This window comes from Nicotiana tomentosiformis, chromosome 5 (genome assembly GCF_000390325.3).
Source record: "Nicotiana tomentosiformis chromosome 5, ASM39032v3, whole genome shotgun sequence".
In the NCBI taxonomy this organism is placed as follows: Eukaryota; Viridiplantae; Streptophyta; class Magnoliopsida; order Solanales; family Solanaceae; genus Nicotiana; species Nicotiana tomentosiformis.
In genome coordinates this window covers 111763627-111790735 of record NC_090816.1, presented here as the reverse complement: position 1 = coordinate 111790735, position 27109 = coordinate 111763627, and the positions used below count along the sequence as shown (strand labels likewise).

Genomic DNA, 27109 nt, shown 5'->3' with positions numbered 1-27109 from the left:
CATTATTGGTTATGAATTCTAATATTGCAGTTTTGCATACTATTATGAATAACTAATTTGTTATCTAGGGTTTTGATGGAACATTTTGAAGGATGAATTTTTATTACGTTTTTATATAATTGAGTCGTTGGATTTCTCTACTGGTTCAACTACGTGTTTATTGTTATTGATTGAATGGCCATCAATTGACTGTGCCTATTTTGTATGTATTGCTTAGAAAATGGTACATGTTTAGGTAGTTGTTGAATAAGATCACTCCTAACATATGTGAGGAATCAATACGGAAGGTTTAAAGGAGGTGAGATTAGGAATAACGAAACCTTGGTGCGATCTTAGTGAGCGGTCAATTAGTGCCAGCTAGTGTAGTTCGGAAGAATATGTCTAGTAAATTATTATAGTTGCTCGGAAGAGAATTACGACACCCGAAGTACTCATGATCGGTAGAGAATACTTAGGCAAAATTATAGAAAACGTAGCGAGAAGAATTCCAATAATCGAAAAAATCATAATTCTAGACCTCCTTAGTCTTGTTAGTTGATAATTTTACTACTGTTTGTATTCGTTAATTACTTAGTTTAAAATAAAAATTACAATCTTTATAACTAAAAAACTATTTAAACTTGTATTTCTTAGCAATACTGAACCATTGTAGCTAAGCCTTAGTTCTCTGTAGGATTCGACTCCGGACTTTTAGATCGGATTATATTTGTAGTGACCGCTTATCCTTTTTAGGACTAGAGTTGTAATTAAATTGAAACTTGAGTAGGGAGGGTAATAGGGTTTCAAATAGTGTATAGGAAGGTAAAAATCCATATTCACAAATGTATGAAATTTGTTGATATATAATTGTTAATATTCAAAAATCCCTCTTCTCAAGCGAGGGATTTATATATCTTTGTAAAAAAATAGTAAAAAGATAGTATAGGAAGGGATTTTTTTCCTTCTTGTAACATTTCCCTTCCAATCAATACTATCTTTTTACATAAAGTTGTTGATATGTATCAAAATTCTTTTAAGAGAGTAAGTTTTGATTGAAATTTTAGAGAGGAAGAAGCATAAAATATATACAAAAGACATATTGTATAAAATTTGTATAAAAATTATATTCAAGTTCTATGATATTGTAGCTGTATTTAACCGGGTAGAAATAATGTATGAAAGTTGTAGATAAGTTATAAATAAGTTGTATAAGGAGTAATATATAATTAGTTGTATGAAATTTATTTTTACTGTGTATGTTGTTGTAGATATTCAAATTTGCATTAAATTTGTACGAAATTTATTTTTAATTTGTATGTTGATGTACCATATATTGTTCTTAGAGATAGATATTTTATGTGTTTAGTTTGAATATAAATATGTAATGAAGTTTAGATTCATTAGAAGTTCTCTTTTAGATTATGCTGATGAATAATTATTAATTCCTTGGAAACATAATTATTGTGATTTAGTAGTGTAAGTGTTCTGTAAAATGCCAAGCTTAAAGTAATCCAACATGTCACTCATATCGACGCAAGTATCATTAATATGAAGTCCTATAAATAGAACCATGAGTATTGAACTATCATCCATTTTAGTTGGTTGCATATCTTGCTGTCGAGGTTTGGGATCCTCTTGTGATTTTTGCTTCATCGACATTATCGAAGTCTATAAAACGGAAAAGAGAAACAATTCCACGCTTATTGAAATTCCAAAAGAGGAAGCTACGTGGCGGCGGCGGCACCGAAACAGAATATGATAACCATGGAGTATTTGTATTGGTATCGGTAAAGATGGTTGAGGAGACAAAAAGACCAACATGCGTTAGCCGATAAATATTCTGGAGAGAAGAGGGGAGAGAGGAGAGAAAAAAGAAAAAAATGTGTAACTAAATCCCTTGATTGAAGGCACTAATAATGGATTGGGAGCCTTTTAAGGTGAAATGTATATAATTTGTAAGTAAACCTTATTTAGGGCGGTTAATATATAAAATTAGAATAATTTTGGTAAATAAGTTTCAAATATTGTATATGAACGAAAAAATACCTTGTGAATATTTCCCTTTCCTTTTCAAATGTCCAATGCTAAAGCAAATTTAAATTTTGGGTTTTTCTAAAGCAAAATAAAAGCCCAAGATTCCCAAGTTGGATTCTTACTTTAGCCACTGTTTTAAATGTATTTACTCTTTAGTTAGTGCTTAATAATTTTTTACTCACCCGGACAAAAATACCCATGTGCTAGACATGGGTGTTGTGTAAATATTAAGGACATAGTGTCCTTAAATTCATGAGTTTTGTGTAAATATTAAGGACAAAGTGTCATGTATTTGCACCTTCTGCTGTTTAAACTTTAGGACATCATGTCCTTAACTTCATATGTGCAGTGTAGATGTTAAGGACATAGTGTCCATGGGTGATGTGTAAGTATTAAGGACATAGTGTCCTTAACTTCATGAGTGTTGTGTAAATATTAAGGACAAAGTGTCCTGTATTTGCACTTTCTGCTATTAAACTTTAGGACATCATGTCCTTAACTTCATATGTGCAGTGTAAATGTTAAGGATGTGGTGTCCTTAACTTCATGTGTGCAATGTAAATGTTAAGGACATAATGTCCTTAACTTGTATTTGCAACTTTTGTTGTTAAACTTTAGGACACCATGTCCTTAACTTCATATATGCAGCATAAATGTTAAGGACATAGTGTCCTTATCTTCATGTGTGCAATATAAATGTTAAGGATATAATGTCCTTAACTTGTATTTGCAACTTCTCTTGCTAAACTTTAGGATATCATGTCCTTAACTTCATATGTTGTCCTTAACTTCATGTGTGCAATGTAAATGTTAAGGACATAATGTCCTTAACTTGTATTTGCAACTTCTTTTGTTAAACTTTAGGACATCATGTCCTTAACTTCATATGTGCAGTATAAATGTTAAGGACATGGTGTCCTTAACTTCATGTATGCATTATAAATGTTAAGGACATACTATCCTTAACTTTATGAGTATTGTGTAAATATTAAGGATATGGTGTCCTTAACTTCATGAGTGATGTGTAAAATATTATGGACATAGTGTTCTTAACTTCATGATTAATGTGTAAAGTATTAAGACATGATTTGTCCTTAATATTTACACAACACTCATAAAATTAAAGGACACCATGTCCTTAATATTTACACATCACTCATAAAGAAAGGGTAAAAATGACTTTTTGTATCAATTTTAATAGAGTAATGGCTATTTTTGCTCAATATTAAAAATACTGGCTAAAACGTAAATGCCACTTAAAAAAGTGGCTATATCACGCCATTTCTTGTTAAATGTCGAGCCCAAAGGCCCAACTGAAGAAAAGAAAGAGGGACTTCAAGTTATCGACCGCCGTCGGCCGTCAACCGTCGCCGTCTGCCGGAGTAGTGTCAGGTTCTGGCATATTTTTTGTATCTTTATATCTAAATTCAAATACAATACAGTTCAGTTTTTTTCTGGGTATTGGTTCCCTGAGACTATTGTTTACTTTTTGCTGTATTTGGTACTCCATATTTGAAACATGAGCTAAAGAGTGTTTGTGTGTGTATGTGTGTTAAAGTTTAAGGTTTTCATCTTTGAGGATTACTTTTTGCTGTAGTATCTCTGAAAGTAATTAATTTGTACTCTGATGCTAATGTTTAGTTCATTGCTTAATTTAATTTTGTTGTTTACTTCAATGCCTAAGAAAATTTTGATATCTATGTCTTGCCTCTGATGGTCATGTCCTTACTTCACTAACTGCTATTTATTTTTTATTGCTCTATGGACAAATTGATTGTTTTGCAGTTTTGCGTAAATCAGTTCATGTTTATCTACATGCATTTGATTAATTGCAGACTGATATCTTGGGTTTTGGATTTCAGTCTACCTTATTTTTTTTCTTGGTGGAGGGCATTTTGTGTATTGACCTCAGAATGCAAACCTTCGCCAACCTGGTGTGATTTTAAAGGACAATATAGTTTTAAATTTTAAATAACTCTTAGGCTCGAGCCTGTCAAACTCAATGGACAATGTGTAACTTTTGAAAAGAGAGGTCGCTGAATAAGTTGATAGGTTTTGGCAAAACTAGGTTCGCCACATAGGTTTGTTGAAATTCCAATGAGAAAAAACAGGTTTCAGTGACATTTATAACTTAACATAAATCTCTTGTTTCAATCCAATTGTAGCAGCATCTGGAATGGCCAACAGCAAGTATGAATACGTAAAGTGTTTTGAGGCGGAAGACGAAGTAATGTACCCAAATATCATTGTTGTTCAAATTGATGGCCGCGAATTTGGCAGGTAATGCAATATTTGTGGTGTGCATGTGCCTTGTTATGTTCTTTTCTTCTTGATATATGAAGCCTTAACCTATTGATTAAGGTAAAGGTGTTGAAATCAAGAGATCTACAACATTATATTGAAGTATAGGTCGGTGTTCAAGTTAAATGCTGATGTGGAATTATGTCGTGGTTCTTGTCAATTGGTCTTGTAGATATTGTGAATAAACTCTTACTGCTAGAGAAAAAGTATTCATATTTGGGTTTTGGGGGTGGGGGTGGGTGGGTGGGTGTTTGATTTGCTAATTTGCATTGTTTTTGTCTAGTTTCTCGGAGAAGCAGGGATTTGAGAAGCCTAATGATGAAAAAGCCTTGAACTTGATGAATGCTTGTGCTATTAAGGTATTAGAGAACTTCTCTGATGTTATATTTGCATATGGATTTAGTGATGAGTACAGGTATGATGCGTTTATTACTATTTGACAATTATGCAATTTTTCTTTTCCCATTGAAAAGCTTGACAATGTGGTACAATAATTTATGTAGTTTCGTCTTGAAGAAGGAAACCACCTTTTACCAGAGGCGAGCGAGGTTTGTAACCTATTTCATAGCCCAAAATTTATGTTATCTGTGTTTATCAAAAAATTATTTTTGGCTCTTTAGAATGAGTGATTTGAATGATGCACTTTGTTTTGTTTGTGTTCATATATCACGTGCATAGTACACCATTGCTCTTGCATTGGCTCTTGTTTGAGTAGCAATATAACTATACTTGTTTACTTTCATATATCGTGTCAGCATGCTCTTTTCTTTTTTTCCTGAAATATACCAACAACCTGTCATTATCTCAAAATTAGTTGACACATTTGACCTGGCACTGACGAACTGTAATAGAGTTATTATATAACCAGTCTCTAACAGTGAAGGTAATTGAATTATGCTTATGGATTCTGTTGGATAATCCAACCTTTCTTTGACTTGTATCATGAGGCATTTAAGGGTGAATTTTAGAATCTGCTAGCTATCCATTACTGATATTCCGCTTATCTTTTATTGATCTCCTCCATTATGATTTGTCAATACATCTTGGATAATTTATCCACTCTCTCTCTTCCCCTTTCTCTATCTTTCTCTTAACCACCTATTTCTGCACCGGTCTGCCCTGTCTTTTCGTTCCCCTTCTTTAGCATGATTTAACTGATCTATTTGATGTCTACCCATCTCATCTTCAGAGTTTTTTTATATATATATATATGTATATTCCATTTTTTAGACCTTGCTAATGAGAAGGAAAATCATCTCCAACTCGCTAAAGACACTTGTTGTAGCTTACTTGAGGAAGTGCTTAGTAAACAGTATTAGGTAAAATTAGGGATTGGTCACCAAACTTTTCTTAAGAAGGCACTAGGAGAATCTTAAGGCATGGTCACCTTTTTTGTCCACTCATTTGTCTTCTGACTAAGATGACAACACTAGAAATATGTTTTTGTTTTTCGAGAAACTTAACTGGATTAAGTAAAATGGATTATAAGATACAAAATGTCCCCCTTGTTTTATTCTGGATGACAAGCAAAAGTGAGATATGTAAAATAGTCCTAGTTTTCGCATTTGAGATGAAACTGTTCATGGTTTTCCTTAGCTGACCAGAAATTTGACTGTGCAGCAAAATACTCTCCATTATTGTGTCTTTCTTCTCATCTACATTTGTAACCAAATGGAAAGAGTTCTTTTCTCAAAAGGAGTTAAGTGTGCCTCCATCATTCCATTCACGAGTTATCAGCTGTGCATCAATGGAGGTTCTTCAGGCATATCTTCTATGGAGACAAACAGAATGTGAGTTCACCTATGGAATTTCTCCAATTTATAATTACTGGGTATGTGGGGTGTTGGGATAAGATTTGATGCTAAAGAATATTGGTTCTTCTTACAGGTCATACAAGCAATCTATACAATACTTGTTTGTGGAAGCTGGTGTTTTCTGGAAAGTCAGAAAAGGAGGCCAAAGAGATTCTTAAGGTGCTTACTTAAGTTTGGCTGTAAAAACTTGAATTGTTTCCTCAATACAATGACATGCTTAAGATTTACGATTTGTTCCTCAAATATTCTTCTTCTTCATTTTTAAATTTTATTCAATATTACATAAATATAATGTTAAAAGCATATAACGAAGAAAAGTAGAATAAACTCAAAAAAAAAAGAAGCTTCGACTGGCCCCTAACTGGCCCACTAGTGGCTCACATAGTGGTAAGGGATTGTGGGTTGAGGTCAGGCCCTCTCCACGGGCCAGAGACCAAGTGGGCCGGTCTTGGTCCAGGCCGGGTCACTTGCCAGATATTGTAACAGATTGTTATTAAATGCTAGTATCTAAGGAAAGCAATTACAAGCATATAGTGGCTTCTTATGCATAAAGCAAGATGCTTATTACAGAAGGTCTTAAAAGGAATAGCTATACGTGAAAAGAAAACGCTATGAAAGCTTCCAGCAAAGGTTTCTGGAGTGATAGCTCTGATTCATATCTGCAATCTCTTATTGATTACATATCTATAGATTGTTACCTTGTAAACATGTGTATTGAACTTCTTTCAAAAAATGTCAATACATGCATTTGTTGAGAAGTGTTCTTAATTCATTAAGCTACTTTTTTCCAAATTTTGCTCTTTACCATATGTCATTTGGATGAACCACGTTACATGACGCTAACTAATTGTAGACTTGGGGCCAAAGTTTTGGATTCAGAGATTCTAAGTTATAGGTCAAAATCACAACATGCACGAGTCTTTTCCTCTATTTGTATTTAAAGAATGTACAAAAGGATTTCCCAATCTTTAATTCTTTTTCCACTTCCCGGGCAATTTGAGTTTGCATTATGTGATATGCTTTCAATTAGTCAATTCTCGTACGCAGATATATGATGTGGTCCTTACAACATCGCAATAGATGAATTATGGCCTCCCTAATCGTTTACATATTTTCTTTCCACTTAAGCTTTCCTGGTCTGTCCCTTTGTATCATAAGGGTGCTCTAAGGCAAGTCTCCTCCCCTTAGCACAATCTTTGTGCTTATGAGTTTTATGTATAAATGTCATCTTTCTCAAAAAGAAAAAGGGTGCTTTAAGGCAAGTTTTCTACCCTCATACTTTCTGAACTTGATGCTTGATGGTGTTGTTACTATGTGAATAGGGAACACAAAAGCAGGAGAAAAATGAATTACTCTTTCAGCAGTTTGGTATCAACTACAAGGACCTTCCACAGATTTTTCGTCAAGGGTCTTGTGCCATCAAGATAAAGGTAGCTACCTTCATCCCGCTTCTCCTAGAAAAGTATATATCTGTATAAGCATGCTGGTGTATGCGCCACTACCCCTTTTTTTGGTTTCTCCTTTTCAAATCTTAAAGATATGGAGATAAAGATGGCATTTGGATTTTGAAAAACACTTTTTTTAAATAATAGATGTGTGTGATTGGTTTTGGAAGATTGGTTATAGGGGTAAAAAAAGAGAATGGATTAAGAATTTTAAAAAGTTGAGGCAGAAGAAATGATTTAAAATAGTTTTGATGTTTTCCCGAGGGAGGGATGGGTGGTTTTGCTGGAGTGGTGCCTTCCTGACGGTAGACCCAAGGCTTTCCAAAAACAAAATATAGAAACCAAGTTGGAGACAAATATGCTTTCAAGAGCAGACACTTCTGTTTTTGTCTGAGTTTGCTAACAATCTTTCCCTTAGGACCACATTTTGGTTTTAAATTCTTCTTTCTTTCTTTCTTTCTTTCTTTCTTGCAAAAGGCCTATAATTTTAGAGGAATGATCTGTTTTTTTTTTTTGGAATTTAAGTTTATTGACTTCAAATTACCATGTTAATCTACTAGCCCAGTTAAATGTATGCATGAAAAAGGGCAAAGCGAGTAGTAATTGAATTCCACAGTCTGAGCCTTGGTGAATCATCTTATTTGTTGTGCTTTTTCATGTAGCAGTAATGTGTAGCTCTTATATCTTGATATAAAATGACATATGCACTAAAGGACTCTTTTGTTGAATCCTCTCAATCATAAAAAGACCGATGCTTGCTCTATGCTCACCCATGAAAAATTCCCCCACTAGAGGGGTAGGAAAGGAAGAGGGGAAGGTATACGCGGTGCAGTTTGTTCATCACTATGAGGGGGTACTTCATATTATGTTTCTTCCCGTCCACTTTTTCTTTTTTATATTTATCCATCTTAATGCAGGTGGAAGATATTGTGAAATACCGAGAAAATGGCACTCCTGTTAAAAGACCAAGGAAGAAAGCAGTCATAGTTCACTCCGAAAATATAGCAACAAAAGGCTTCTGGAAGAACTACTCATTCCTTACTGAGGAACTTGGTTTGCTTGCAGAAGGCATTAATAAGATTAAACCTGAGTATTTGAGGTCTTTCCAATTTGAAAGCAAGCTGATGTTATCTACTTGGATTGTAGTCCGGATAGACGGTTGTCATTTCCACAGGTAAATTGTACCTATATTTCTACCCAATGATCTTCACTATTACTAACTACAGTAATTGTTTTATGACTTTTTGCTCGACTTGCTAAGAAGTGTTGACATCATTCTTTTTGATTTATTGTTGTCCTTGTCTTTGTTTCCTTTTCCACTCGATACATTTGCTTCAAATCCCAAGTTCCATGTCAAAGTGATGTGGCATGATTCTTGCTTATTTTCATAGAGTATGAGAATTTATAGGTAGTATGTATTTTCTGGATAATGTAATCCATGTTTCAGTGGGAGTTGGTTTTTCTTATATGCCTATTTTCTTTTTCAAGTATGGATTTCTAATTCCGGATTAAAGAAGAAACTCCAAGCATATCCTAAGTTAATTTTCTATTATGTCCTGGAAACAACTGCAGTTGTTCAAAACATTCTTGGTTGTTGCCAATAACCCTTAAAATGTATCAGACACAAGATCATGGTTATAATACATGTATATATATAATTTCACTAATATAAAGTCATGTATGTCTAATATTGAGCATGTCATTCGTGAAATATAGTTTGGAATTGCTGGTTTCCTGATCTTGACTGATTGATTGTAGGTTTTGTGAAGATAATGGTTTTCAGAAGCCAAATGATGAGCAGGCACTAAATCTTATGAACTCATGTGCGGTTTCTTTGCTAGAGATGTTTAAGGATATTATCTTTGCATATGGGGTGAGCGATGAATATAGGTATTAATTCCTTTAACATCTTTGATTCACTTGTAACATAACCGTTTCCTTTTATAGTTTATCTTAAGAGATTAATTTTTTCTTTCAGTTTTGTTTTGAAGAAAGGATCTCTATTATATCAGAGGCGGTCAAGGTAACTCCTTCATCACCGTTCGTAAGTTCCTTGGGAAGTGTAGTGGTTAGCTAAAACCACATATTAAGAGGGAACCAACTGGAGATTGGAAACAAATTCTTCTTCTTGTTTCTAGGATCCATGGTGCATATAGATTATTCTATGTCATATTCATCCCCTGAGGGAAGAAATTGCAGGGAAGGGTGTACCCAAGGGTGCAGCCTGGTGAGAACTTTGGAGTTAGGGTTCAAATTCCAGCAGAGACAAAAATACTAGGTGATTTCTTCCATCTGCCTAACCCTTGGTGGTCATAGTTACCCGGTACTTGTACTAGTGGAAGTTAGCAGGTACCTGGTGGAATAGTTGAGGTGTGGTCAAGTTGGCCTGGATACCACGTTATCAAAAAAAAATGTAGAGGACATAAAATAAGCAACTCAGCTACAGTTGCCAACCTGCGAGCATAATACGATTATCTGTGAACAACATGCTAGAAGATCCTGAAAATTCATTTCTTGTACACAATGTCAGTTTTGTCAGAATGTGTCCTATAAAATGCTTGGCTTGTCTGAGTGGTGAAATTGCCCTTCTAGAATATTTTGCATTTGTAGCAAATCTCTGATGTACAGCAATTTCTCGAACCATTATCACTAAATTGGTTAAAGTTTCAGTGTGAGTCTATTTTGCCACTGCACGAGGGCAATCCTCAATTAATTTGCCTAATGTTATTGTATTGACTTTCTTTTTGATCGGTAATATTAAATGTTATATTAACTTGCTCTTCCGATCATCATTTCAGTGAAATCGTTTCTGCCATTGTATCTCTTTTCTCTTCCATGTATGTGATGAAGTGGAAAGAGTTTTTCCCTGAGAAAGAGTTTAAAGAACCACCTTATTTTGATGGTCGATGCGTTTGCTATCCATCATCTGAGATTCTTCGAGATTACTTGGCTTGGAGACAAGTTGATTGTGAGTACTTCCTATTTTATTTGTTATTTTAAAGAATTTCGCAAATTAATCAGGTTTATATGAAGAAATTTTTGTGTTCTTCTTGATGCCAAGCTAAAGAACGAACTGTACCATATTAACAATCCAACTTTAATACCTTGACTTGTAGGTCACATAAACAATCAGTACAATACTTGTTTTTGGCTGCTTGTTAAGTCTGGAAAGAGTAGAGCTGAGGCGCAGAGCTCTCTGAAGGTGTGGAATCTCATTTCTAATTTATAAAGCAGGTCTTTTGTTTCAGATGAAGTAGCATGATCTTATATAATGTGTGTTTCTCTGGAAAATATTTTATTGCTGCTTAAATCTAACGGATCATCTCTTTTACGTCATTTTATGTTAAAGAGAAATAATTTCAACATCCAATACAAGCTTCACTTGCGTTACTTTTGATCTATCTAGCTTACAAGCCTATAGAAAGTAGTACAAGCTTCTTCTTTTTTCCAGCATGCACATTATTGATGCTGAAGAAATGATCCTCTAAATTTGTGAGACATAAATTGTAAAAAATGACATATTCTTGCCTATGCCATCTTTCCTTTTTCATGGACTGATGACTCTAAATCTCTGAATCCCAATTGTTTATTGAAAAAGACCATTTGTTGCCTTTGATACATTCCTTTTCTGACATTAATCAACTTAATAAGCTGTATAACGTATTGCGCTACATCCATTTATTATCAATTTTGTTTGCCATATCTCCGCCTTGAAGAAAGTAGTTTTGCCGCCTGTGTTAGTGATGAAGTATCGCCACATTTGTTGGCATCACACATTTTCTGCGTTTAATGGCCGGAATGCTTTGACTGGAAATACATTCAGCAGTAATACGCCCACTTGGTTTGGTGGTAGATGTATTACGAGTTATAAAAAATGTGATGTATAGTTCTTTGAGTGCCGTTCCTGCTTATAGTACAGTCAGGAAGGGAGCGTTCAAAGACGCAAACACTTCTTAAGCCAGGAGAGAGTAGTCGTTGAGAAATTGGATATCTTATGATCACAAGAAGTAAAGGAGTGGAAATGATAAGGGGGATGCAATACTTTAGTTAGTGTCTCCAGTTGGGCAATATCTTTTTTTTAACCTAGCACGTAGCGAGGACTAAACTTTTTGAAAGGTAAAGTAAGAATCTTGTTCTAGCTAGCACTATCTTCGGCTATTGTGGCATATATTTGTTGGAGAAAGAAACACACTTAGTTATGGCAATTGAGACTTACAGAGATGAGATTCTGTTAAACATAGAGGTGGACATACTATGTGAACTCTATTGGCACTGAAACCTCAGTTCCTAAAGGTAACTGTTTTCGTCTAGGAGATTTTGACAAATTACAGTGTACATTAATAATCTTTTGACTTGTTTAATTTGACTCTGTAGAAATCGACCGCACACTCAAATATATACTCAAACTTTGATTTAACCTTGATAAATCAGTAGATCTGTTACTTCCATATCTGTCATCCTGTTCTGATCAGATATAAGCAGGTATGCATGATATTAATCTTGATAGTCCAATGACCATAAGATTCTGTTTTGTTCTGCAGGGTACCCAAACTCAGGAAAAGAATGAATTGCTTGCCCAGTTTGGCATTGATTACAATGCGCTACCGATCATGTTTCGGATGGGTTCCTCTGTTTTCCAGGACAAAGTAAATCTCTCTCTCTCTCTCTCTCTCTCTCTCTCTCTCTCTCTCTCTCTGCTTGAAGTACTTTATCTTATGTTTGATGATATTATAGACCAAGCCAGAATTCCTTTTGTTTTGGCCTTCCACCGCCATACGGATATAATAAACTGTATGCTCAAAAGGTTTTGTTGTGAATAAATTAGGTCTGGCATCACTTGTAAACAACTTGAATATTACCTTAAGAAGTGGCTTTTGGTTCTTGTCATTAATGTAATAATTAATCCATCACGAGCATGTTTCAATCAATCAGATGTTTCAATCTCAATTGTGTAAATTTGTTTTTAGTCTCATGTATTCTTCACATTCAGAAGCTACACTCGGCACACAGGTTTATTCGCAATATGTACCATTGCTTTGACTTTTGGTGCGGATCAGACTGGTGAAATGGGTGTTCACTTGTTCTTATATCTTCTTTTTTGCTTTTTAATGCAGGATGAACTAACTGGAAATGACAAAGTAGTTGTTGAACACTGTAATATAATTGACACGAGCTTTTGGAAAGAACATCCAAGAATACTTGACGAGGAGGAGCCATTGCTGACGATTTTGCGGCCCCATAGCAATAAAATGCTTCGAGTGTCTTGAAGTTGAAAGAGGAGCTGCTCCCTAAGTTATAACCATATTTAGTTTTCATTAGATCAGAAAAATAGTTTCAAAATTTGTCAGATATGCAGATTAGCCAGCTGCCTTTGATTATTCCCTTTACTCCTTTTTTTTCTTCTAAAGATTTGTATAGCAAAACACTCCAGTATATTTCTATTCACTCAGAACATGTAGTAGACAAGATTTTGTGTTGTATCAACTTCAATATTTAGGTCAGCAATGGTTATTGATGACTCGAAACCTGTATTTGTTCTCACCTTCTTAATATACAGTTGGGAAAACAAGCATAAGTAATATGTCACTATTTGTAAAATTGGAAACGCAGGTCTAATCAGAACTAGCCTTCCATTCTTTTTGAAGTACATCATCATAAGGAAGGTAAAAGAAAACAAGAAGGTAAATTGAAGGATGATAACGTAAGTGGCAGGAAAGTTAAAAACATCCCTTAATTATGTGCAACTAAAAAAGGTCATTTACTTAATGAGTACACTATATTTTGCAAGAACATATCTCTACAACTTTTTACTTGAACTCCATCTGGTTTAAACAGGATGTAACAACAGCCATTAACCATGATTGACCTATCAATCAACTATACAAAATACAAGTTTAGTTTTAACAAAAAATTGCAGGCTCCTATACTGAAGCATGTGTCCTGCCCTCTTGGACTTCAATCTTAGAATGCAAACTTGACCCCTCCGGAAGCCCCAATGGTGGACCTTCACATGAACAATTATCTACATTGAATAGCTCCCACTCTTTGATGCCACATCTATCCAATGCAGATACCAACCTTTCTTTTTCCCTCTCAGCTGGATATTGGCCATCTGGGCTCACAAGAACTGCCCCGGTATATGACTGCCCCGCCACTCGTGCAGCTCCATGATAGTGAAACAAACCCCAGCTTAAATCATCAGAAACATCCACAATTGTCCACGACTCAATTGAAACAACTCCATTATCCAATACACTGAATTGAAATGTTCCGGGAACTTTTCCTCTTTTCACTCTATACTTGCGCCTTCTCCAGACTAAGTTATCTTCAAGTGTTCTTACCTGGAAAACTGGCTCATACCAGAATGATCCTCTAGCTTTTCCCCGATAGTATAGCTGGTACTGGCATGGAAATTGATCATAAGCTGGATTCTGCCCTGCTACAACGCGCCAACTCCAATTCAATGTCCCTAACCAACCCACAAAAAGGTCCTCAGCTATTTCAGAAGACAATATTTCCCCTCGAAACTCGGTCATTGGAGGCACATAAGGTTTTTCAGGGATCTTTGCGTCGAGCTCAAGACAGTTATTCTTCTGTAGTACACAGAGAGAAAACTCTTCCAGGTATTGACTCTCATATGAAGCAATACACCGATAATTGCATACTTGATCTACAGGGCTGCACTGGTTCAAGCACTGAAGTGCCTTCCTACAATTAGGATCCAGTAGACAATTCAATATCTGAGGTCCGCAATTTGTCACCATGCAGTTCAGGGTGGAGAATCCTTTTGCTCTAAGGTTCTGCAGTGTTGAAACCGGTGTTATATAAGAATTAATTATAACTAATAAGCAGAACCGTATGTCATCAGCGTTATGCCTTTCCCAAGCCTCAGATACTGTTCGAACTATCTCTACAGATTCATTCATTTTCTTAGATTGAGAGAATGGAAGTAAACTGCTGAATATGTCTCCTCTTTTTTCAGTTTCAATCAAAATTCCGCCCAGCTTGTTTCTCAGTGCCGAAGAGGAATCAAAGCATATGGTATTTGGGACATTCTGGCTGTTAGTCTGTATCCAGTTGACTGATCCTTCCTTACTAACAGCAACCAGCACCAAAATATCAGCACGATCCAGCTCATTTCTAACGCGGTTGACAGTTTCATCTTGAGAATTGATAAAGTTGTCAGAAAAGACAATCATTTCAAACTCTTCATCAACCCATTTCAGTCTCTCTGCCTTGCATTTATAAAAGGAAACAAAGTACAATATCATCAACTAATATGTATATTCTCATAACTGTGAAGGGAAGCAATGTTCTCACAATACACAAGCTATTTCTACTCTAATGTCTAATAAGAATCTGCTTGTGTGCATATACATAGAAGGGGGAGAGAGAGATTTTAGAGTAGTGTTTGGGTAGTGCTACAATGAGCATCAGGACCTCCTTCCTACTTGAAAAGTCTCTACCAGAAAATACAAGAGGCCAGAGCTTATTCATAAATAATTGGTCATTTGGTTTTCCACATTGTAGAAGTTGTAGATGCATATTACATTCTTCCCATTTTGCTCCCTGCTATTACATAATACTTTTCGTTTTCTTTTTCTCTGGTAATTACAATGTTTCTGTTCACCAGTTTATCTTGTTATACTGAAAATCTCACAAGTTCCTCTTGAGAGCAGCACAACAAGCAACTAACATTGCTAATCATCAACTTTCCATGATGATGTTACAGTAAAACAGAACTTCAGCTGTCTATCAAGTAGTAATATGTCAAATATTTTATCGCTTTGTTCAGTTTCTTGTTTCTTATTTACTGAAAAAAACTACTTCAAATTGTGAGAGCTTCCTCTTTACTTTCCAATAAGAATATCGAGGAAAGAATAGGTAGAAATGAAAAACACCCTTGTTCTAATCAGGCTGCCACAATGTGCTATTGACAATATTACTCAAAAAGTAAACGGATCTAACAGAATCAGAAAATACTCATCCTCCTTCCCACCTTGAAGAAAAAAGCGAGAAAATAATCTCTAACATCTACAAACTCTTCAAAGCCAGAACTTGGTAAAACACAGTTGGTCTTATTTACTCCAAAAAACTAGAACTCCTTATAAACTAATGACCCTCTTCCTCTACTAATGTGATATTTGAAAAGAAAAAGGTGGATAAACTCCTTAGAATCATCAACCCTTTCCATTGTATACAAAACAAAACACTGAACTTTGAGAAAATTTCAACTCCCCAAGAAATTTGAATTGCACTGCCTCAATTTCAAGCCGTCAACAGCAGCAAAATTATAGTATTTTCTAAATATTATACATCATTTCCAATAATTGTCAGCCCAACATCCAATAATTGTCATTTCCAATTTTGATTTATGGTTCCACATTTCATTTGAGCTAAAGCACCTAATACTCCTAGTTGAAACACATGACACTAAGAATAATTCACACAAAAGAAAAAAAATAAAGAATTTTAAAAACAAAATCCCTAGCACTGAGTTCAAGATTTTAAGCTAGCGTTTGGACATATATTTGGTTGAAACTTGAAAAATGAATTTTTGAAGTTGTGTTAAAAATAATTTTTGGAAGTTGAAGTAGTGTTTGGACATGTATTTTATTTGACAAAAAAGTCGAAGTTTTGTGAGTTGAAGAAATCTTTTCGTTAAACCAGTTTTTGGGAACTTGATAATGTTTTTAATTTTTTTTTTTCAGAAACTGATCAAATCTCATGAACAAACAATGTTCTCAAATTTATTTTGAAAAAAATAGCCAAAATTCAGCCAAACGAATCCTAAAGTAACCGATATGGAATATCAATGTAAAACAAAAAAACAGCCAAACGGATCCTAAATTAACCGATATGGAATATCAATGTAACCACTAATTTCTAACAATATGTACTCATACAGGATTTAAGTTATGTGCACTTACAGTCTAATTAAGTTTTTACACTATCGGTATAATTTAACTTATTATAGTAGGTTATTGTCATTTATTAAAGATTACCGATCAGTGCTATTAAAGTAGTGACTGATTGAGTACATATTTTTTACACTGGCACAAAACTTAAACTCATTAATATATATATTTGTATGATGTTTTAACCCTTTATATATATAGTATATATATAAATTTGGAGTCAAAGACAGTGAATGAAGTTGCAAAATACTCACAGTGTGAAGCATGACATCTAGCCAAGGAGCAGAATTGAGAGGGCTAACACTATCCTCACCAACAATACTCACTATTCTCACTGGACTACTTGTTTTTTTCTCTGCTTCTTTCATTTCCAGAGCAGCAGCAGCTAGTATTCTTCTTGTAGCTCTGATTTTCCGGTCAAGAGAAGAAGAAAAGACGGACACTTTAGTTTTCCGGCAGCGGAGAAGAAGAGGATTTAGAAGTCCGGCGACACTGGACCGCCGGTTAACCGGAAAAGTAGCCGGAGAATTGATGGAGGAAGATGGTGCTACGTTTACATTCATGGTTCGTTATGGTTGTTGAGGGAAATGGGTAAATGGGTCGGGTTTTTATAGGTATAAAAGAATTGAATAAAATGACGTCTATTGTAAGGAATGTATAGGAGTTCTGTGGAAGTCCCTCGATTGATTTGAATATTTAACTGTAGTAATATCTGGATTAGTCGGAAATAGAAATATGAAGTTAAACGTTAAGATAGTTATATAAAAATATTATATTTTTCCTTTTAACTATCAAATATAAAAAAATGTCATTCGCACAAGTTCCTTTTTTTTTTTCTTTTTATCCGTTAATCAAATATTAGGAAATAATATATCATAAAAACATTTTGTTAGAAAAATAACACACCTTTGATATTCATACCTAACGGACCCTTTGTTTACATGATTTATTTTGTTGAAACAAACAAAATTTCTTAGTATTCGATATTTATTTTGGGTTCTCACTAATTCCTTAATTGAAGAACCTAAATAGTCGCACACTCAATTATTTAAATTAAAAATAGTCGACGGATATATAAATACGTATAATCATGTATAATCAGTTTATATTTTATATATAACGGTTAGAAAAAGTAAATACTACATTTGGCTTTGAATTTGCTTAAGGCATTAAAGGAAGAAGCGCAAGAAGAAGTGATGACCTTGATCTGTCGATATCGATATTTGATCCCTAAGCTGAGCTCCAAAGTCTCGATTTCTTATTAAAGCTAAAGTAAGGGTAAGATCCCCTTATCAGAATTTTTTTCGTTCAAATATAACAACAACAATAACAACAACTCAGTAAAATTTTATTAATGGGATCTGGAGAGGGTAGTGTGTACGCAGACCTTACCCCTACCTCAAAGGGGTAGAGAGACTGTTTCCGAAAGACCATCGGCTCAAGAAAACAAAAAGACAAAAGGACAAAAGGAGACAATATTAGTATCACCACAATAATCATAGGAAAAATAGGAACACCATGAAATGCATAAGAAAGATGCAAAGCAAAAGCGATAGCTAGTAAATAGGACATGCACTGAAAAGTGAAGTAGTAAAACACAACATTGTCACTAGCTATCTTAGACAAAAACCCTACCTGGCTAGTCCCACAATGGTACGAAGTAAGTCAAGACTCAACTACATCCTAACCTACAACTCTAATACTCGACCTCCACATCCTCCTAGCAAATGAATTATCTATCACACAACAACTCTTGATATTAAATTAAATAGACCCAGATGAAAAGGCCAAGGGTTTATTGGAAACAACATCTCTATCCTCACAAGGTAAGGGTAAGGTCTACGTACACACTATCCTCTCAGACACCATAATATAAAATAATATTGGGTATATTATTGTTGTTGTTGTTAATATGAAATAAATATTATTGCTTTCATCATTCTTTTGTAATGAATAATTCTGACATCCACAAACTCTCTTCAAGATAAGGATGTTGGTCTCATCTGTTCCAAAAACTATAACTCCTTATTTATTTGCAATTTTAGCTATTCTATTTTAATATACTTAATCAAATATACCACTTTTTTCAAATTAAACACTTAAAACACTAGCAAAATTAAATATTATTCAAATAATATTGTGTAGGCTTTTCATAATATAAAAATATAAGTATATGATTTTAAAATACAAGGAAATATCTGAAAATGAGTCATATTAATATACAAACAGAGGAAATTCATAATTTTCCATGGCGTACAACTTTCAGCCGAGGGAGCTCTTGTTGTTTGAATTTGAAGAGGAAAGGGTATGGACTGTAACCATTTGTCACACCCTTTTCTACCTGAAAAGATATGTATTTTTATGTTATTATAGATTGTAACGGGTTAAAAAGTTTTTTCAATTAAAATGACAAACTTGAATAGAGATTATTTTATTTACAGAGTCAGCCACTTGGAATTGAGTTTTTGGGTGTTCCAAGTCACCTTTTATTCGAATCCCTAGTCAAAGGAAGGTTTGACTCTATTATTATTGGTCTACGAAAACAAAATCCATGTAAGGAATTCTGTTGACCGGGGAGAAGGTGTAAGGCATTCCCCGAGTCCCGTAGTTCTAGCACGGTCAGTTTATTGACTATATTTAGCTTAAATTAATTTTGAATAAACTGTGATTTATATGATTTTTATGTTTTTTCTATGTCCACTTTTATTGCTTGATTATGGCATTATGGAATTATCTTGAAATGAGTCACGCGTATGTGTACCCATTGATAGCGCTTTTATTATTATTAAGATTGTTCCGTTAAAATGGCGCGAAAGCATATCTTGCCTTCAATTTTGGAAATTGTAATTATGTCACACGAATGTATACATAAATCACGATAATTGATTTATTACTGCGCGCCTAAAGCATACTAGCGATATTTATGAGTGTTCAAATCCTAAGTTTGAAATTATTGTAAAGTCACAAATTATAAAATTTGTTGTGGAGAAGTGTAGCATTTAAATATTATTGTAACTAAAGATATTACTATAACGTCTCTATTATTCCTATAATCAAGTATAGAGATAATCCTAAAATGGAAATGCTTTAAACAACAATACAATCACATCAAGTTAACAAAACAGTAATATAGAGGATATTGTTCAGTAGAGTACAAATTTAAGCACTAAAATATTAATAATAAAGCTTACCAATTTATGATTATCAAAGGAAACAAAAGAATTACAATGAGAGTAAAAGTGGACCTTTACGTCAAAGACTATGACGTCAACACCCTTTGAAACTTTAAAGACCAAAGCCGACTTCGAACCGAAATCAGTGGTTGAAAATCTCGCCGGTGATTGAACCTCGATCGAAACTCTAATAACATTGATGATTTAAAGGCTATTTTATGGTGTTGCTATAGCTGGATTTTTTTTTAGCTTGATTTCAGGTTTAAAAGTTGTAATTTATGGACTATTTTTGTTTTTGCTGGGTTTGGAGTGTTGATTTAGGGACTGCTTTTTGGTGAAAAAATGAGCTGATTTTTAGCTGAGCTCCCAATTGGCTTTTGTGAAGAAGTAGTAGTGTTTGGCAGTGGTGTTAAGTTATTGGGTTATGGAGTTTTAGAGTTGATTTTAATAGTGAAAAAATGAGTATTATGAATGATATCTCCGAAGGAAAAAGATAAGATCCATTTGTAGTATATATATTTTTTTTGTGCTGTGTTTTCTTCTCTCTCTACTCTCTGTCCCCAGATCTAACTTTCTCTCTTTTTGCTTCTCTCTCGGATCCCCTCTCTTTCCCCCTCCCCTTTTTGACTTTCCTCCACCTTTTTTGACTTTTTGTTATATGTATAGTAAAATGAAAACCGGGGGAAGGACAAATTAGATTCCTACCCCATGTGAGCTTTTAAAAAGTGGGTAGCCAAATGGAAAAAGTGCATGTGCAAGATTTGTACAAACTTTTCAAGGCCACATAGTTGTGCCACCCTTTCGTTCTTTTTTCTTTTTACTCTTTTTTATTTATTTATTTAGAGATAATAGGTAAATAGTGTAAAATACTACATCTTACTAACCAAAGGATTAAAGTACTAAATATTCAATATTTATTTATAGAAAGTCTTTAGACTAACAAAAAATATACTAATAAAATATATTTTAAAATTTTTCTTTCTTTTAAAAAAAAATTAAAACAAGACTAATTATCTAAAAATATAACCTTTTTTTTATTTTTAATTTCCTTAAAACGTATAAAAAGATAAAACAAAAGCTTTAAAAATATTTACCAACTAAAAAGTGGTGAAAAAAAATTCAAATATGGTCAAAAATTAGGTGATCAGAACATGCCCCTATTTGCTTGGAAACATGAAGTGTTTTCAGACAAAGAAATATGAGCGATGTGATTAATTTTTGTTCATACCATTATTCAAAAGGGAAGAGAAAAAAGAGTGCAATCGGGTCCTGGTTTTGGACGGCCTACATATCTCGGGTTATAAGGGAACCAGGTCGCGTGTAGTTCAAGGAAAATGATGGAATGCTGAGTTGGATAGTCGAGTGAGGTTCCGTTGAGGCTCCGGCCTGTAGTCGTATTTTTACATCAAAATCAAAAGAGAATAAACGAGCCTATCATCTATGAGTTACAAGATTCATATCTTTAAGTATTCTAAAACTTGATCTTGAGTCTTGACTGGTTATTCACGCAGACTCTGATCTGAACCTTGATGCTTGCTCGCTGCAGGTGCCAGTTTATTATTCTACGGCCTCTTCTGATGAAAACGGAAAATGCAATGCTCGTGACTTCAGTCATGTGTTGAGTAGTTCACATCTTTTCATCCGTTTCTGCATTCTGGATTCACTTCTTTTTGTTTTCTTTCCTTTATTTTGGATTGAGACTTCTTTTATTGGTCACCTCGAACTCGTGCATCGAGGTAAAATCTGTTTAGACACCAAAACAAATAAACGAATGAAATCTTTCTTCCCTAGTTTTCACTAGGAAAATTTAGTGAGCTATTTGTAACAAAACTCTATACTACTTTATTATTGAAAGCAATAAAAGGTCGGGATTGGTGTACCTTGAAAAAATATGATTTTTTGGGAATGGTGTGCCATGATTGTCTAAATAGTGCCTCAACTAAGGATTAGTGTACCTTATATTGGGAAAATGCGATGAGGAATATTGTACCCTGATACTGGTAAAGAGACTAAGGAGTGAAGACCCTATGTCTAAAAAATAAAAATCAACTAAGGAGTGGAGACCCTATGTCGGTAAATACAGCTAGGGATTGGTGTACCCTGATACTGGTGAGGAAAAGTAACCAGGAGTTGGTACTGTCACGTCCCAAACTACCCCCTTAGATATGATTGGCACCCAGCTAACACTACCCGCCAGGTGAACTAACTTATACCATACATTTAGCACTTATTCAAAATTCAACCGAAATAAATATAAATTCCTAACATTTCAATAATTAAATGCGAATGATTAGTGATCCAAATTGTTCTATAAATATTTATGAATAATAGTAACCAAAATGGAGGAACAACACTCTAGCCCAAATCTCACACTAGACCATGGAGCATCTAAGAGAATTACAAAAGGCTTATGATCGAGTGTGTCAACCCCAAAATAAAAGACATCGTATAAATAAATGATAAGGACTCTCTTGGCAGCCTCCACGAACTATGCGGTGGCTCACCTAAATAACCAGATCAACTAGCGAACTCGTCAGCTACAAGCTCCGTCGTCACGAATAGTATCTGAATTGACATGCAAGTAAGGAGTGAGTTACATATAAATATAACTCAGTAAGATCCTCGACCCTCCACTCTGAATACCTCTGGAACAAGTATTAAAAAATACAAATACACCCAACAAGAACGCTCTAATAAATACGATAATTATACAATAACGCAATACATATTTATCAACAGAGTTAATGAGAATTAACCAACAAGAGTACACATATCTTAACACAGTATACACTAAGGGCTTGTCATGACTGCAGTAAAAGAAATTAAACAACATTTTTACGAGTCCACAATGGCACCACAATGCCTCAAATATGTAATCGAGCATACACAATGCTCACTGAAGCATACACAATGCCCCAAATATATCAAGAAGCATACACAATGCTCGGGTGATGTATAAAGGCATACACAATGCCCCAATATCATGGCGCACAGTCGTATCGAACTCAACATCATGGCGCACGGCCGTATCGAACTCAACACCATGGCTCACAGCTGAATCAAACTATCAAACTCAACCTCATGGCGCACAACCGTATCAACTATAAAATAACTTATAAAATAATATTTTTTCATAAAATAATATATTTGCGACTAGTCTAAGACCACCAATTCTCCCAAGCGCACGCTTGTCCTAACACATGGACCGGGCAGAGAAAATATATTTTTAAAACGGGTTTTAAAAAAGCAAGTATTAAAACTTAAAGTCTCACTTACCTCGCTAATAGGAAGTTCCCCAACCTTGCAACGTCTAAGACACCAACCAAACTTACTCCAATTATCTCAATCAATCCAAAATATTGAATAATTCAGGACAAATCAAAATCAAAATCAACCCTCGGTCCAATTAAAAAAAATTTGTACACAAATAAATACCATGCGATGCACTATACAGTGAACTAAAATGCCGAAATAGAGGTGGTTCCAGAAGCCATCACGTTGGCTTTTTCTCAGAAGTTCAAATACACATAGTAATCATGGCATGATACTTTTATCTCCAAACTAAAGAACTGGAACAGTATATTAATGGAAAAAATTCCAATTCTTGAATTCCATCATTATATAATTATTATTCTAATTGGGTAAAAACTTTCTGCAAATTTATAACTATTTCCTTCCAATAGATTCCTTCTTCTTTTTACTATCCACTCATTAGCTAATACTGAGTCTCCAAATTTCAAAGCCGAAAAGTACAATTAATATAATTTCCATAGCAAGGTTTTAATTGCAGACTCTTTATTATATGCAATCATGACATCATGATTAATTTTCTATTTCATTCTTAAGCACATCTCCGTTATAATGATTGTCCCAACCATCATCATCAAGATTATCTAATTCCATGAATACTACCTAAACTTATAGCAGTATAAGGTTTGGGCCCAAATGTTTTTTTTTCAATCCATATTATTATCTAAATTTATTATACTGCTCCCTGGTATATGCCTAATTACAAATAAGGCCCACTAATTATTTATGTAGTATACCATAATTTTCTACACTAGCTTAGTATTTGACCCAATAACTATCAATAAAATTACTTCTTCAACCTCACGATTAATTAGTATATATCTATATTTCAGGTTATTACATGTCCCCTGTATTACGGAAAAAGAAATGTAATCAGGAATTGACGCCCTGTATTACTGAAGAGGAAATGTAACTAGGTTTTGGCACCCTGTATTACTGAAAAGAAAAATGTAACCAGGGGTTGGTACCCTGTATTACTGAAAGGAGTGTAACCAGGGGTTGACACCTTGTATTACTGAAAGGAAGAATGTAACCAGGGGTTGGGACCCTATATTACTGAAAGGAATGTAACCAGGGGTTGGTACCCTGTATTACGGATAAAGTACTAGATCCCCCTAGGCGAAAAGGTTCTACCTGGATTAAGCTACGTAAAACATCCTGAGCGAAGAGTACTTCTACCCGGAACTATGAGCTAGATCCCCCTAGGCGAAAAGGTTCTACCTGGGGTAAGCTACGTAAAACATCCTGAACGAAGAGTACTTCTACCCGAAAACTATGAGCTGGATCCCCCTAGGCGAAAAGGTTCTACCTGGGTTACGCTACGTAAAGCAACCTGAGCGAAGAGTACTTCTACCTGGAACTATGAGCTGGATCCCCCTAGGCGAAAAGGTCTTACCTGGGTTAAGCTACATAAAACATCCTGAGCGAAGAGTACTTCTATCCGGAACTATGAGCTGGATCCCCATAGGCGAAAAAGTTCTACCTGGGTTAAGCTACGTAAAACAAACCTGAGCGAATAGTACTTCTACCCGAAAATATGAGCTGGATCCCCCTAGGCGACAAGGTTCTACCTGGGTTAAGCTATGTAAAACAGCCTGAGCGAAGAGTACTTCTACCCGCAACTATGAGCTGGATCCCCCTAGGCAAAAAGGCTCTACCTGGGTTAAGCTACGTAAATGGGAGGTATGAACAGTAGTGATGCATGCTAAAAATAAAAAGAAAATGGAGATTTTGAGGAACTTACCTTTGGTGATATTTGTCCTTTGAGAATCGTCATTATGTACTGCTTTGTTCCTGCTTAAAACAAAGAAAAATTATGAGTTTTAAAAGTCGTGGTCGGTATGTGGCCTTGATGTCTTTGGCGGCTTGGCTTTGTGCCCATTTACTTCAGGAAGGCTAACTGTATTGGCCGTTGGCTACACTGCTGGTAGACTCTGTTGTTGCTTTCAAGTGACTTTGCTCTATGTACTAACCCTGATTGTGTTTGTGGCTCAACCAGCCTTATCCCAACTGGGGATCTTTGCTTAGGTGACATTTTCTGATATCTTAAATGGCTCCTTGCTTTTCGAGCAATTTGTTTGTCAAAGAGAATCGCAACTGGGTATGCGCCTTTTGCGTGATGTGCACACTTCATAGTCTCCGTTCAGTACAGGGAACCCGTAATCAATTTTGCGGTCTTTTCTTTGCTTGTTTTTGACAAATAGACAGACAAAAATATCTTTTGGGAAACCTTTGTAATGCACGAATCCTCAAGACTTGTCGACTGTAACAACTGTGTGTGCATGTTACTTCTCCGATAATGTTATCTTGAATGTTCTTCCCAGAATTTGCTTTGTGCAACTGAAAAGCTGGTAGTAGATTTTGAAATCATTTCTTACTTGTTTTGACAAGGACTAACTCAAAGCAAATGATATAATGATGTGAAGAAACAATATTTACAAGAGATGCCTTCATCAGGAAGGAAAGAAGGAAGAGTTATAATGAGGTAACTAGCCATAATGATCATAACATGCATTTTGGACTCAACGGCCTGATCTATCAAACTGCTCTAATCATTCATTTCGTTATTCCTTCGGGCCTTGAAGTCGGGCTTGTTTGTGTTAATTCTATACATCAGTTTCACGGTTTACTTTCGACTAGTGGTTCCCCGAGAAATTTTTACCAACAAATCTCTCTAATTAATTTATCTCTACTTTTCGTCGTCTTACAGTGCCTGTGAGGGTTTTCACTAGTAAGACTCTCTCATTCTTTTTCTTTTTTTTCTTTTCTTGATTCCTTGAGTGAGAACCATGATCATGTCCTCCATATGACAATCATTGCTCATTGCGGATTTCTCTTGGCATTATCAAAACTGATCAGGAGGTCTTGTTTGGAAGGCTTTTGGATATGGTTAGAAAGAAATGATGGCATGAAGGCTTAAAGTAGACTCAATATGATGGGTTTTACACTTTCAACTCTTGGAATCGACTCTTTCAAAAATCGAAAACAAACTCATGCCCCAGTTTTAGATACTGGATTTTTTTTTTTGGAATTCTTATTTGGTTGGACCGAACCGTGTAAGGCTGCCTACGTATCCCCTTTTTAAGGAATCAAGTCAAGCGTAGTTCAAACATCTGACCTAATTATTTTTTTTTAATCTTTATTTTTTTTCCTTTTCTTTTTTCTTTTTTCTTTTTTTTTCTTCTCTTTTTTTTCAAAACATGTTGCCCCAACTTTTATTTTCTGGGGGCATGGATCTTTGACTGTTCTTTTCTTATTCTTTTTTTTCACTTGAACTTTCTAAGAGTTTCCCCAGTTTGTACTCTTGGGACATGGACTTTTCTTTTTATTTTATTTTTTATTTCATTTTTTTTAACTTTTGACTCTACACTTGATTCCAAAAGAGGGTGGTCAAACAAAATAACACAAGCTCAAAAGGGGTAACGAAGGGTATAAAGTGTTTGGATAGCCGAAAAAGGGCCTCCCAACCTCGAGAACGCCAAACATAGTATCCTTTCGTGATCACAACATTGATGAACATGTATGTCTTCTTGGTGTGTAGTGGTCAAAAGACACTTTCCATCCATTAATATCAAATTTTCCACCAAACTTCAATTAATTCTTACTCAAACCCGATCTTCACAATGATTTATAGGTAAAGATCATTAACCCCGCGGGTATGATTATTCTAGTTCCACATGAATTTGAACCGAGCTTAATTCCAAAGTGTTTCGACTGTGTATTCATCCTCAAAAGTGTCTTGTTCTCAGTTAACCAGTTCAAGACTAAATCAGTTTTCTAGGATCTGACCAAAATTTCGTATACATGTCATGTCACTAGAACTAGCGTGAAAAGAACTATGCACAGAATGGACATAAAATGACTGACTGGTTTTTTTATTGAATAAAAGATAGCAGGGTCCGATAATCACAAAAAGAAGAAGGAAAGAGGACAAAATAAGCTACCATGTATCCTTAATGGCTAAAAGAGGAGTGACTTTCCAGTTACTAAGCGACATCTTAGCCACGGACTTGCACATCAGCATTACTACGACATTTAACCATTTTAATTACTATGGATTAAGCACTCAAATATTGACTTTTGATCAAACTGCTCCCCATATTGGCTATCGAATTTTAGGACTTACAACATAGGAA

The 27109-nt window shown here is 34.9% G+C and overlaps 2 protein-coding genes and 1 long non-coding RNA gene across 6 annotated transcripts; 1 reads left to right on the top strand and 2 right to left on the bottom strand.

The window, feature by feature from the left end:
- Window positions 1-3293: 3293 nt before the first annotated feature.
- LOC104086625 (tRNA(His) guanylyltransferase 1-like) lies at window positions 3294-13171 on the top strand. Of its 4 annotated transcripts, none has more exons than XM_009590940.4 (14): window positions 3294-3405; window positions 4182-4293; window positions 4598-4729; window positions 4818-4862; window positions 5935-6104; window positions 6202-6287; window positions 7451-7558; window positions 8491-8747; window positions 9332-9463; window positions 9552-9596; window positions 10372-10541; window positions 10690-10775; window positions 12115-12219; window positions 12688-13171. In XM_009590940.4, the coding sequence occupies exons 1-14, from the start codon at window positions 3306-3308 to the stop codon at window positions 12838-12840; spliced, it is 1701 nt and encodes a 566-aa protein (XP_009589235.1). In that variant the 5' UTR covers window positions 3294-3305; the 3' UTR covers window positions 12841-13171. The 4 variants fall into 4 exon arrangements, with proteins under 4 accessions (XP_009589235.1, XP_070031318.1, XP_033509403.1 ...); XM_033653512.2 differs by lacking the exon at window positions 3294-3405 and adding an exon at window positions 3498-3621; XM_070175217.1 differs by lacking the exon at window positions 4598-4729.
- Window positions 13172-13279: 108 nt separating this feature from the next.
- On the bottom strand, window positions 13280-17149 carry LOC104086624 (violaxanthin de-epoxidase, chloroplastic). Its single transcript, XM_009590939.3, has 2 exons — window positions 16746-17149; window positions 13280-14808 (listed from the first exon to the last, which is right to left on the bottom strand). The coding sequence occupies exons 1-2, from the start codon at window positions 17052-17054 to the stop codon at window positions 13495-13497; spliced, it is 1623 nt and encodes a 540-aa protein (XP_009589234.1). The 5' UTR covers window positions 17055-17149; the 3' UTR covers window positions 13280-13494.
- Window positions 17150-20805: 3656 nt separating this feature from the next.
- Window positions 20806-23558, bottom strand: LOC117274269 (uncharacterized). The gene is made up of 2 exons (XR_011407982.1): window positions 22169-23558; window positions 20806-21407 (listed from the first exon to the last, which is right to left on the bottom strand). It is a non-coding gene; the product is annotated as an uncharacterized lncRNA (long non-coding RNA).
- Between the last annotated feature and the right edge of the window lie 3551 nt (window positions 23559-27109).

Coding starts and splice junctions, on each gene's coding strand:
- LOC104086625 (XM_009590940.4), top strand. CDS start 3,306: ATGTCGAGCCCAAAGGCCCAACTGAAGAAAAGAAAGAGGGACTTCAAG. Junction 6,105..6,201: donor TCTATGGAGACAAACAGAAT/GTGAGTTCACCT, acceptor TTCTTCTTACAG/GTCATACAAGCAATCTATAC. Junction 9,464..9,551: donor GGGGTGAGCGATGAATATAG/GTATTAATTCCT, acceptor TTTTTCTTTCAG/TTTTGTTTTGAAGAAAGGAT.
- LOC104086624 (XM_009590939.3), bottom strand. CDS start 17,054: ATGAATGTAAACGTAGCACCATCTTCCTCCATCAATTCTCCGGCTACT. Junction 14,809..16,745: donor TAGATGTCATGCTTCACACT/GTGAGTATTTTG, acceptor TATAAATGCAAG/GCAGAGAGACTGAAATGGGT.